At 35.3% G+C, this 13384-nt stretch overlaps 2 protein-coding genes across 2 annotated transcripts; one reads left to right on the top strand and one right to left on the bottom strand.

The window, feature by feature from the left end:
* Window positions 1-358: 358 nt before the first annotated feature.
* LOC132563797 (DNA-directed RNA polymerase II subunit RPB1-like) lies at window positions 359-2820 on the bottom strand (the record flags this gene model as incomplete). Its single annotated transcript, XM_060228547.1, has 4 exons — window positions 2706-2820; window positions 1662-1931; window positions 1020-1187; window positions 359-640 (listed from the first exon to the last, which is right to left on the bottom strand). Coding segments are annotated over exons 1-4 (801 nt in total), but the record flags the coding sequence as incomplete, so codon positions are not given.
* A 7501-nt stretch (window positions 2821-10321) lies between these two features.
* Window positions 10322-11723, top strand: LOC132563795 (uncharacterized; the record flags this gene model as incomplete). Its single annotated transcript, XM_060228546.1, has 1 exon — window positions 10322-11723. A coding segment is annotated over exon 1 (1387 nt), but the record flags the coding sequence as incomplete, so codon positions are not given.
* Window positions 11724-13384: the final 1661 nt, after the last annotated feature.

The following is a 13384-nucleotide window of genomic DNA, read 5'->3' as shown; positions in this document are numbered from 1 at the left end:
ATTTATAATCAAACTAACATAACTCAAGACATGTCCTCAGAAAAAAATTAGAGTGTTTGACATAATATCATCTGTAAATCAAACTAGTAATTCATCACAGAGCATGTCTTCTACTAGACTACCTAGGTCTTCTGTATTAATTTACCTTATCAATGTTTAATTTAACCACCCTTTTCACTCTCTTATACTAGAAATACAAACATATAAAGATTTGAAGGTTAATAAACTGTACAAATAAATTGAATGAAAAACAAGGAAGTTTCCAAGGGCCTGATGTTCAAAATCCACACCAAAGTCACTCCTGTCACCTGGATAAAGGACAATACAATCACATCAATTTTTTCTAAAAAATTCCTACCTGATTTCTTGCTGCACCAAACATGACAACAGCTGGTCTAACTGATAGAGGTGGTACTGGCATCACTGTGACAATCATCCAGTCTGGACGAGCAAACTTTGGCTCCATTCCCATCACCAGACACTCCTCATCTGATATTCTTTTGAATATCTCGTGAACTCTCTCTGCTGTCAGCATTATTTTTTTCTCTTGACTCTCTTCATTGACGTGTTTCCATTCTGCTACCAGTTCCAAACCTGTTCTTTTGATGCGAGGTTGGAAGCGACCACAACCACCATGGCCCTGTACATAATGAAATCAACAGACAAATCAGTAGGATTGTTTCATTTTACACAAAAAAGACCTCAGTAGTCTTTATCATAGTTAAAAGACCAGTTATTACCTCCAGATATAGAAAATTTTCAAGTTCCTATATTTCTATTTCTATAGTTGTCAAGTCTTTCAGAAGAATAATGTGATGCATTCAAAGGCTTCAGTATAAATTCAGTTGTTTTTTTCCCTTTACCTTTGAAAAAAAAAAAAAAAAAACATGCACAACATGTTACACAAAACTTTATTAATTACCCTTAGCATTCTATTTAATTTTCTTTTGTCAAATAACATAAATCAGACAGAAAATTCAGACATGTCAACAGGTGGAAGCATAGCAGTTTATTCTTACCGTTTTTTCTTCATCACCCTCTCGATTTTGTTGTTCTCCCAATTTTGTGTCCATTTCATCTCCTCCCTCACAGATCTTTTTCCCTTTACATAATTCATACACATGGGCCATTCTTTTTCTAGGCTGCCCCTTTGACTTGGCCAGAATGTCTTTTATTTTTGGATTTGTCTGTTAAAGCAGAAAGATACATAAATAACCAAAGTCATCTCTTCAGACAAAAATAAATTTTAATAATATTTATAAGAAATTATTCTGAGGAAGAAAAGCACATTATATGTTCTCACTAATAATGAAATATTACTGTGGATTTTCAGATATAGCAATTTTTCACTGAAGTTCAAAAGGAATCAAAAGCATTCCAATATTCTTGCTCAGATGAAAATAATGTACATTTTCTATCCACATATATGATGCTAGATACTAATCTTTTAACATGGCCAGTGAAACTTCAAATTGATATGTAATGTAATTGTCTAGTGTTACAATTAAGAAGATATACCAACATGGTTTGTATGGTTAACTTTTGGGAGGAATAATTCGTAAAAAGTGAGTATTGTGCAGTTGAGTGGATACATTGTTCTTGATCATAGTAAAATCATTAATTTGAACTGAAGTATGTTTTAATTGCACAAGTTATCTTACCGGGTCCACCAACAATTTTGAGCAGAAGAAACACACACATCTCAGCACTTTAATAGTCTTTGTGAAAAATCCAACATGGAAAACTGGTTTTGACAATTCTATGTGACCAAAGTGACCTGGACATTCAGACATATTGCCAGCACAGGTCTGACATCTGGATGTTCTGTCTATAGTTCCCTGTCGAGGGTCCATCAACCCATTAAGTTTGGGACGTCCACCTTCCATTGTCTCTGAATATCGGATACCCCCTTCGGTAACGGACATACGCCGCTGAAAAAAACAACTTTAAATACTAAGCACATTTAACTTTTCACTACACTGATCATGACACTTCCATGTGTATACATTTTGTTAAGAGGACAAGATATTAGACATTGATCTGTAACAGTTTAAATTTCATCTTAGTTCAAAATACATAGTTAACATTTCTGATTCCATTTTTTTTTATATCCTCCATAATAACAAACCAAAATACAAGATCCTGGTTTTTTCACACACACACCTACACACACGTATAGATATATATTAATATATTTTGAAAAATATGCTAGATTCTATTTATCCCACACACATTACCTCAGTCACATTTATCTATATAGTACTGTTAGACTATGATAAAAATAATCAAATAATCTCAAATTTTCAGTGTTGTTCAAATCGAAATGGTAAATATAACATTCGCAATGCCTTCTTTAATCATGCTATTGGTAAGGACCAAGGAGTAAAGATTATAAATAAATTTCACCAAATCAAATGGCGTATTTGCATTTCCTTATGTCTACACATGAACACGTTTGTGGGATGGATGTTCAGAACTTTGAAAACAAAGAAAACACCAGTTTTCCCTCAGCCAAAAAGCATGACACTCACTTAAATCTCAAAGAAAATATATAATATGGGCTAACGTTGCTAGTTTTTACTCATACATGGAATTAATTATTTGGACCAGGAGGTTCATTTAAATGTCACGTAGGCTTAGAAGCTTATCAAAATAACACAATTTATTTTGGTTCATTTAAATGGGTAATCATATAAAGGACATACACATTCATCTGGACTCAGAATGCCGAACTGGACCCTCTTCACGTCTCTCATTGTTGCGTTTGAATCGCCTGTGTACGCCATCTTTGTTGTGCAACACGGGTATGGCGGAGACCTATTTCTTTCGTCAAATTTTTGTCACAACAGGAATAGCACCTGAAACAAACGCTATCACGTCGGTCGCTGGTTATTTTACATTATGTTGATATTGGTTTCGTGTAATTATATTCCGAAACGGACGGTTATCACTTTCCCGCTTGTAACACGCTTGCTCCTGATCAGAGCTCTTCCTCCAACTGCTGATTCGCTGCGCTTTTATACTTTTTCCGTGATTCTAAGGGGTTTACACAAATGTGTGCAAGGGCTGAAATCACTGAAACGCTTCAAATAACGAAATCACATTTCTGTCACGTAAGCATGAAAACGATTAAGAATAGGAAATGACGTCACAAATTTAAAGAAGAGGTATATTGGGGGTAATTCAAGAGCTGGACAAATGTCGAAGTTCGAAGCTAATAAATGGAGTTAAACACTTACAATCTGTAGATTTCGGATAACCTTTGCGTCATTTGATTGAGTCTCAACTTGTTTAATAAAGCTATTTATATAGATACAAAATGTGAACACAGTTCAACAGTTGCAAAGCATTCGTAACACCTCGCCTCGATTACAGTGCCTACCGTCATAAATGACCTGTCGTCATTACTTCATTTATCATATATACACGTGTATATGAAATGAATTTAATTCTCGTTCAAACCAAGAAGTTCAATATATAATACATATCCGAGTTCAAACTTATAATGATAATTAATGGAATTTGTTTCTCTTCACAAGTAAGACCAGAATGTCATTTGTGTCATTCAAAAACAGAATTGAACTTTTACTTCAGAATAATGCCAAAAAGATTCGGGAAGATAACCATATTTTAACTCTTGGCTACGGCAGGACTATTTCAGATGTTCATTCGGATCACCATGCAGGAAGTATATGATATGTATTTCTGTTTATTGTCATATGCCCCTGTTATGTTAACCATGTACTTATCAGATTACGTTTAAATATATGATAAAGATGACGATAAAATAATCAGCAACAGTAGTAGTTAGTATCAGATTTAAGCCTATAATAAACTATGTAAATTATAGTTTGTCGTTGGTTTTGTACGGAGAAATACATAAATCACAAATGGTTCGGAAAAGGTAGGCACGTAATCCGTTCAAACAAAAATAACGCAAATTATTCAAAGTCAATAATATATCATGTATACGTTTTAAATCAATTGGATAGTGGCAAGTGGCAAAGTTCAGAATATACATATGTAATTGACCAGTTCTTCCAAAATTATTAGATATATACAAACAGATACGTATATAACGTGATATGTACGTCTCTGATACAAATAACAAAAGTTATCAAAGTATGGGTAAAATGATCCTCCCGATCTCGATTTAAACATTTATTGCGATCACTATCACACTCCTTCCCATCGTTTCATACTATTAACTCTCTACCCATTTTCCTATCTTATCTTGTCTGCTGGAGGGCCGAAAGGAAGTGGACGTAAAACTCTTTCATAAAGTAAATTTCGATCACTAGATTTTTCACATTCGCCCCCTTATTTTGAATTTTTAAGCCTTTGGTATTACTGACAAGCCAGACAACGACGAAACAGCTTTATGATGTACCGTATTAATTCTACTTATGTACTGGAAATGTTATTCACTTTTATGTCTCATTTTTTGCAATCTTGCGTTGTATTTGATGATGGATGTATATATGTGATGATCGGTGTGTACATGTATGTATGCCAGTGTATGATTGATTTGTATATTTATATGCCATCACGTGTTGTTTTCTTAATGTACATTTAATTATAAGAAGAAGACCTCGTAAGTTGTAATAACTTGTATCTAATCCTTTTGTTATTACACTTAAAATAAAATATAAAATATGTTTAAACTATGCTATTGTTAGACTGTTATTTTCGGACGATCAATTGTAAGTATATCTGATTTAGGCCTGGTTTGTTCGGTATGGATGTGATGATAGGTGTATGAATGTGTTAGCCTGGTATTTGACGATCGGTGTGCATATATGCGACTACTCAACTGTGGTTAAAGTCAGAGTTGTTTTCTTAAAATCAGCATAAAATTCATCACGAAAGGCGATTTCATATAGGAATTCCATTTTTTGCAAATATATACTTACGTACGGTAACCCTGGTTCTGTAAAATGACGCTCTGTCCCATTTCATTTAACAAAAATCCATTTCCTACACCTACACAAATTGTGAGCTTTAAGCTTGAACATTAAACGGTACATAGAACTTTCAAGCTTAAATTCATCGTCTGTAGCCCACGGTACCGACAATATAAACTTCACTGAACATTACCTCTAGAGTATATCAGTCAAGTTGTTATTAAATCATGAGAAAATGGACTTGTAGATCTCAATCCCAAAATTTTATGACAAAATTTCAATTGAACTTGTGTAACACTTTTTATCTATATTGCATGCTAGTATTTCGGATCCATATCATATGAATAATAGTTTAGTTTAGTTTATTACCAGTGCAGGATCGTTACGATCCTCTATACCGGTCTCAGTGATACAATGATAATGTTTATAATTATTGACATTTGAGACGTTAGATCCAGGTACTACAGAATTTCTGCTTTATAATTATATACCAGTTCTTGATTTTCCCAGTATTCATCTAATCTATTTTTGAAAGAGTTAACTGTTGGTGCCGATACAATATACTCCGGCAGATTGTTCCATATTTTGACCACACGCAAAGAAAAAGAATGTTTCCTGATGTCAAGTTTACAGTGCTGCATATAAAGTTTTTGGAGTGACCACTTGTTCGCTGAATTTGAACTTTGTCGATCCTTAATTTAAGGAAATCAGCTGCGTGACTATCATAAAAATTGTTCGTAATTTTGAAGACTTCAATCATATCCTCACAATGCAGGCTAAACTATCAAATGATCCGAGTCAGATGCAAGTCCATCGGAAGATTTAAATCTAACGATAGACTGGAAAATAATCCTGCTTTGGGCTTATTTACAAGGCTTCCGATTGATATTTTAGCGTCGGAATAACTCTCATAGTCTATAAGCAATACGCCACTCAAAAGTAACTAAAAGTGTCCACATTTACAATACATATCAGAACATAGTAGTCGTTCGCCAAGAGTTACGTCCCCTTCACATCTCCGTCGTAACAGGCTTCCCATTAGAAAGATACGACATTTGGCATGTTTTTATTAAAGTTAAGGTACAAATGGTTGTTGCTACATCTATTACATTTCGTGACAACGACACAAGGATGTTTTATGCATGCTCCAGTAGTTATAATGAAAAGCAATCAAAGGAAACATCCGTAAAATTACTCGAGTTCATCTTGCAGCTTGCTGCTATTACAACGTGAAACACCATGGCGGACGAACGGGTTTCCCCAAGTTCAATATAGGTTGCTATAAATATTTATCCAATAAGCTATTACGCTCGATATGACGCATTAGGGATTTAATCCCATCTGTCAAATGAAATTGGTCAACAGAAAATCTATTTTAAGCCCGTAATTACCGGCATGACGATGCAGTGTTGATGCAAATAGACGCCTTCAGAAATAGTTCCGGGCCAAGGAAAAACGGACCAATGACAACAAAATTGAAACAGTAACTTTATTAACAACAATAAATTGACATTCCTTGTCAAATAAAGCATATATCAAAACTAGATATACATATATCCATTATCAAAAGCCATCACTCCACAACTATTTTTTTTATTTAAAACGAAGTCAGAAACACTTGCATATGTATATGTAGCCACAATGGCTTGTCTAGATAATTAAGATAATAAAAATAATTTCGAAAAGTCCCTGTGATTTTGCTACTTCTGGTTATTAATTTTGTAAATATGCTTTTTTTTCTCACATGATGTACAAAATATTGCCCCATTAGGATATTCTGACAAGGTGAAGTTAACGACGCCATCAAAAGACCATGGCTGCAATAGTAATAATGGTATTGACTTATCTGCAAATAAATTGGCAACCATACAACTTAATGCTAGAATCACTGTAATTCCTCCACCAGTATGAGTGATTTACATTATTCTGATAGTGTAACAAACAAGCTCTGTCCCGTCAGTTTATCCTAATAGGGATCTATGAAGGTATAATGGAATGCTGACAATATTCATATATTGAACAATCATTTTAATTTGTCACACGAAAAAAAAAAAAAAAAAAACAAGAGCCTGTTTCAGGTCACGAAATACGCCTGTGATTTTGTCTGACTATCACCTACACTATTTATGCTGTATATAATATATTGCATTTGTTTCAATGGTAATTGCGTAATACTTTGCAAAGTTATTGCACCGACATTGAAAAGGTTAGACATTAATGGGCCGTAACTCTAAAAGTTGTGGATCAAAAATCATGGAAATCAAACTCAATCTAGCTTTGATTGTACTTAAGCTTGCAATGAAAGTTAAAAGAAATCTGTTAAGGCTTAATCAATTCCAAAATCGCTGGGACATTGAAATGTTTACGAACAGAGGGACATACGGACGGAAGATGGACGGATGGAAGACGAGAATACCATAATATGTCCTGTCATTTGACGGATGTATAAAATACATAAATATCAAACAAAAAAAAGAAGTAAATAAATGTAAAGATCATAAATCTAAAATAATAAGCAAAATCACTTGAGGTACGCATATTGTGCATAAAAATACATTGAAAAATTAATTTAAGATTAGAAACAAGAGGCCCATGGGCCTTATCGGTCACCTTAGAATCAATCACTTCACAAGCAATGGTAAGAACTGACAGTATTTCTGATATTGATTTACATTTATTATTAACAGCTAATAGTTGTCTGCTGTTTAAAGAATTATAAAAAAATCATCACATGTTTTGTTTTTTATTTGTCTATTTCATTATATCTAGGAACATTTATCTTATAGTGATATAGTGACAGCTGTCAGTTGCTCACTTATTATGAGTCCATACTAGTTTATGGAGAAATTACTGAAATTAGCATGTCTATGTGTGCTTGATGATGAAGATAATGATGTTGACTGTGTCTAAGAATCTGCAGCATCCTTATGCATGGAAGTTAAAGTGTGTGAAGAAGCTGATATTGAGGATGTGTGATGCTGCTGATGTTGGTATATATGATGATGTTGAGGTGTGACGATGCTGATTTGGTATGTGATAATGCGGATGTGTAATGCTGCTGAAGTGTGATGATGCTAATGTTGATAGGTGACCATAATGATGCTGATGGTATGTGATGATGCTAATGTGTGACGAGGATGATGATTGTATATGATGACGTTGATGTCAGATGCTGATGTTGTTTGTATATGTAACAATGCTGGAGTGCTAGTATGGCTGCAAGTTATAAATATATGTTTAGAGTGATTGTGTTACATAGTGTCTATGATAGTTAAGATATAGTGTGCAACTCAAAATGCTGTGTGTTTAGTGGTGAAAATGATGCATGACTATACTCTGTAAGTGTGTGACGATGGGAGTTATAGACTGATAGTATATATGAATCTATTTATTCCTCGTGTGTTTTTCGATAAATAAAAAATAAACAAATATATATAAATAAATGAAAATAAAATTAATATTATCCCTGTTAATAATTAACATTTAAAATTACTTTTGCTAAATGATTCTCTTGGCATGTTTAAATGGGTTAAAATTTCCCTTGCACCGGTTGCAGTGCGCTTCCATAAAATTCTACAACGATACTACGCGATCTCTAAAAACTACAGCTCAAGCACCATTTCATCAATTAAATAATATTAATATAATACAAAAAGAACTATTACTTACGCATAAGAACTCACCACAGTTCCCCTGTAAGCAATTTCTTTCCTTGAGGTGCGCATAATACCCGCCTTGCTTACATAAAAATAAAATCAAGTAGGAAAACTCCGTGCTGGGAGGTAACTCTGCACGAACGTCAAAAATATGCTGATATGGATTGTATTTTATTTGTCAAGAGCTTATGTCTTGTATATACGTTGAGGGTATTTGCACAGATTTGAAGTTTTCTTGGTAAAAGTATTTGAGTTTTGAGTGGAAAGCGGATAGAAGTCCTTGACCGGTACATTGTGGGTTTCAACGATGTCGGCACGATGTGGGCGTTGTTGTATACATCTATATAACTGGTCAGGTAGTGTAAGATAATTGACTAGTTCCGGATATTTGACCCGGCCTCCGGATCCTTGTTTTCGTGTTTATATGTGTGTTGTTGTTTTCCGTAGAATAAATTGGCGGTAAAGTGAAGACAGCGTGGTTTTCTAATCTGTGATGTATGGGTTTTATCGTGCCTCTCATAGCCAAGCAGACGGGTTTCCCCTGCACCCCCATAACATGGTGGAGAATTCCAGCCTTCATCTTGATGCTGAATCGGTTGAGTTTTTGTGTTGTTTTGAATATTGACTAATTACTCGCAAACATTCTATGATTCATACCATGTCGGAGACGGACGAATTCTTGAATGATGATTTCCTGAAACAAAATGAACTTAAACTTGTTGATGATGTTGATTATTGTGGAAACGATGACTCTCCTGTAATGTTGCCGAGGGATCAGAGTTATTCTTAAGTACCTAAATCTAGAACTGATAGTGTTGGTCTAGCTGTAGACATTTCCAAATTACACAAGTTTGGAGGCCTTTGTCATGAAAACGGTGAACGTTTTCTTACCGAATTTGATGCCTATGCCTCGTTGTATTCACTCACTGATGATGCCCAGAAGTGTTCAATGTTCTATCTCCTACTGAAGGGCCCTGCCCAGACATGGTACATTTCGAACAATCTCCATACTAAAACCTGGCCTGTTGTTGTTTCCAAATTCCGCCAGAAATATATCACTGTATCATCTGCAAGTCCAACACTTCTAATGGAAAACAATGCATTCAACACTCTCACTCTTGGCCAATATGAACCCTTGGAGGACTTTCATTCACGACTGACTGAAAAGGCACGGCGCATTGGCAAAACTGATATAGACATTCTCACGAAATTTATTTCATCGCTTCCAGAAAAGTTGGCTATGTATGTCACACTAGGAGGACCTACAGACAGTGCTGATGCCCTCACAAAGGCGAAAATGGGGGAAGTTTTCGGTCATAGAGAACGTACACCACTTTGTAATAATGCTATGATTCAGCCTCAGGCTCTGGAGGCCAAAGTTGACAGACTTGCTGACCTTGTCAGTACTTTGTGTACATTCCCTGTACAGAATGCTCCCATTCCCAAAGAGGTGTCCATGTGTCAATGGTGTGGCCAGCCAGGTCACATTGCCACTCAGTGTCCACACCTGCGAGCACCACCTACAATTGATATTACCAGACCTCCACCACCAGTCCCATGTGCCCCTCCTCCATTGACACCTAGTGCAAGCCCACCGTCAGTGATGTGCATGACGTCAACCTCATCATCGGATCTACAGAATCTGGGAAACTACCGGACCCCAAGGGACTAGAGTCGCGCCCCCTTGGGAGGTCACCGCCATTAAATAGTTTGCGACGCCATCGTAGTGTAGAACCTGTCCGACGGGTTCATACAGACTGTAATCATGCTGTGAGCATGGGCAGCACCAGTGATACAGAAAGTGTGAATGCCAGTGATGAGACAGTATCAGACAATGCTAATGGTACCTCAGCTACTACTCAAGGTTCATTTATGTACTTACCTGTGTATATCGAGGGTCAGACTGTTGCAGCCCTATTAGATACAGGCAGTAGCATTAATGTAATGTCTAGGTCATTTTATGATAAGTTATCTGTAACTGTTAAGACAAGTATTGATACTAGTACTGCTGTATCCATCAGTTTAGCTGATTCACATACAATACCTGTACAGGGTACTGCTAATATCAAAGCCAAAACTCCTTATGGTTCATGTACACTCAGTGTTTACATTCTACAACATACTTCTCACCCTCTCATTTTGGGTTCAGCATTTATGACCAATCATTCTGTAGTCCTAGATTTTGGTTCCATAAATGTCGGTTATAAGAAACTGAAAGTCAGATGTAAAACCCGCCTCGCCATTAATCCAAACTCAGAGTGTATGGTATGGTGTAAACTACCTAAGTATAGCACTGTAGGCTTACAGGGTGTTTGTACTGGAAGTAAGAAAGCAATGAAAGCTGGTTTACTGGTTGCTAGGTCTGTTAGTACTATTCCTCATACCAGGAAAGTTCCTGTAAAACTTCTCAATCCTGGAAATACAATTATTACTATACCCAGCTACACAGTGTTAGCCTATTTCGAAACTATGGACAACTCATACCATGTACTTGCACACAATTCTGGGGTAGGATGTAATAATATTATCCACAGCAATGGTAATTCAGATTTTACCAAGTCAGATATAGCATGTTCTGAAGTTTTTGTTCACTCAAGTGATCATCCCAGTGTTCATGTTAAACCCAGTGTTTCTGAGTCAGATGTACATAGCAATGTTTATGATCAACCAAGTGTTATTACCAATGTTCAATCAAATGTTCATTCAAATGTTTATGACCAACCAAATGCTCCTCACACAGATGTTGTATATAACAATGTTGTTCAATCACATGTTCATGCAAATGTTTATGACCAACCAAATGTTCCTCGCACAGATGTTGTATATACCAATGCTGTTCATTCAGATGTTCCTACAAATGTTCATGATCAAACAAGTGTTCTTAATTCAGAGTCATATAACAATGTTGTTCAAATTAATGTTCATGAAAATGTCAATGTTCAACCTAGTGTTTCTCAATCAAATGTAGTTCATAGCAATGATGTTCATTCAAATGTTCATGTTCAGCCCAATGCTTTCCATTCAAATCTTGTTCATACTCATCACGTTCAATCAAATGACAATGTTAAGGCAAATGTTGATTATATGCATGGTGATAATGTTGACTTTGATAAATTCATTTCTTATTTCCATGTAAATGAGAATCTTACAGAGGTTCAGAAGGGTACTTTACATAAGTGTTTGTATCAGTATAGGGACATTTTTGTAACTGATGAAAATCCATTACTTGGCTTTACTAATGTTGTAGAACATAGAATCAATTTAAAGCCTGATGTAGTTTCCAAACATCATAAGCCCTATAGACTTTCACCAGATAAGAGGGAAGTGTTGAGAGTTCAACTGACCAATTTAAAATGCTGTATGTCTTTAATGTTGATCTAGTTTTCATCTCTTTGATTCTAGTCAAATGTATTTTCATGTATTGATTCTAGTCATATGAATTTTCATGTGTTGTTTCAAAGTTCTCAATGGTATATTTTCTATATTGAATGTAATTGTCTTTTGGTTGTTTTCCATTTTTTTTTTTTTTTTTCTTAAGAATACATTTATATGTTAATTACTACTGCATTGAAATTGATTTCAAATGATTGCTATTGAATAATCCTTGTGGTTCTTAACCAGTGGATGAGATTTCACAATTAATTCAACTTTATAGTATGAAATCACAAAGTTTTCCACATGAATCTGTAGTGACTATTTACTTATGATCTTGTATGAAATGATTATGATTGCCAGCAATAGAATGTAACAATGTAATTCACTATGAGGTTATACAAATCCTGCGCAATTTGATTTCATTATGTGTTGCGGGCGAAACTGTGAGTGTAACTACCTAGTGCACAGGTGATTGTAAGAGATGTTTGTGGTAACATATATTCAATGTCTTATTGTCAGTTTTTGAAATTTTTCATTACATTACTATTATAACCTGGTTTGTCCTGTATGGAAAAAAATCTGTCATTTATCCTGCAATGATCATGTTTATACACTCAGTTTCATAATAATATTGTGTCATGCTAGTGTGCATCATTTGATCTCTGGGAATAACATGTATACCTTGATCAATTTTCTTCATAAGGTTTATAATATGTCATTACCAGGTAATTGTATCTTTTTGCTGATAATGCTTTCCTATATCAAATTTCCTTTAATTCATGTATTCTAATTAGGATAGAATTCCATATATTGTGTTCCTTTATCGTACACTTGCTGACCAGTGTCTTCCAAAATTGCTTGCAATTTTTTTCCTTGGGGGGCGGGGATGTTGTATACATCTATATAACTGGTCAGGTAGTGTAAGATAATTGACTAGTTCCGGATATTTGACCCGGCCTCCGGATCCTTGTTTTCGTGTTTATATGTGTGTTGTTGTTTTCCGTAGAATAAATTGGCGGTAAAGTGAAGACAGCGTGGTTTTCTAATCTGTGATGTATGGGTTTTATCGTGCCTCTCATAGCCAAGCAAACGGGTTTCCCCTGCACCCCCATAACAGCGTGCTATCGTCCATCTGTGTGCATGTTGTGCTTTTCGATCGAGATTTAATATAACTTTAGGAAAGACTTCCAGAAGCGTGTGACAGAGTTCATTTATTTTGTAAATATATAAGAGCAGAACTAGATATTTCGTAATTAATCCATACATCTGTTGGTTTGACACGTGTCAATCCATCAGATACAGACTAAATTGTTGTATACACTTGAAATATTAAATGTATTGTTTACAAAGTGACACACGTGACAAGCCTTAGTGTACGAACACTCATTACATGCAAACATTCAACGCACGTCTCTTTTTGTCTCGACAATAAATCAAGCCTACTGAAAG

This window comes from Ylistrum balloti, unplaced genomic scaffold (genome assembly GCF_031769215.1).
Source record: "Ylistrum balloti isolate Yb309-2 unplaced genomic scaffold, AGI_CSIRO_Ybal_v1 Utg371868, whole genome shotgun sequence".
Lineage (NCBI taxonomy): Eukaryota > Metazoa > Mollusca > Bivalvia > Pectinida > Pectinidae > Ylistrum > Ylistrum balloti.
Note: the sequence above shows the minus strand (reverse complement) of the source record. Positions and strands in the feature narration are given on the sequence as shown.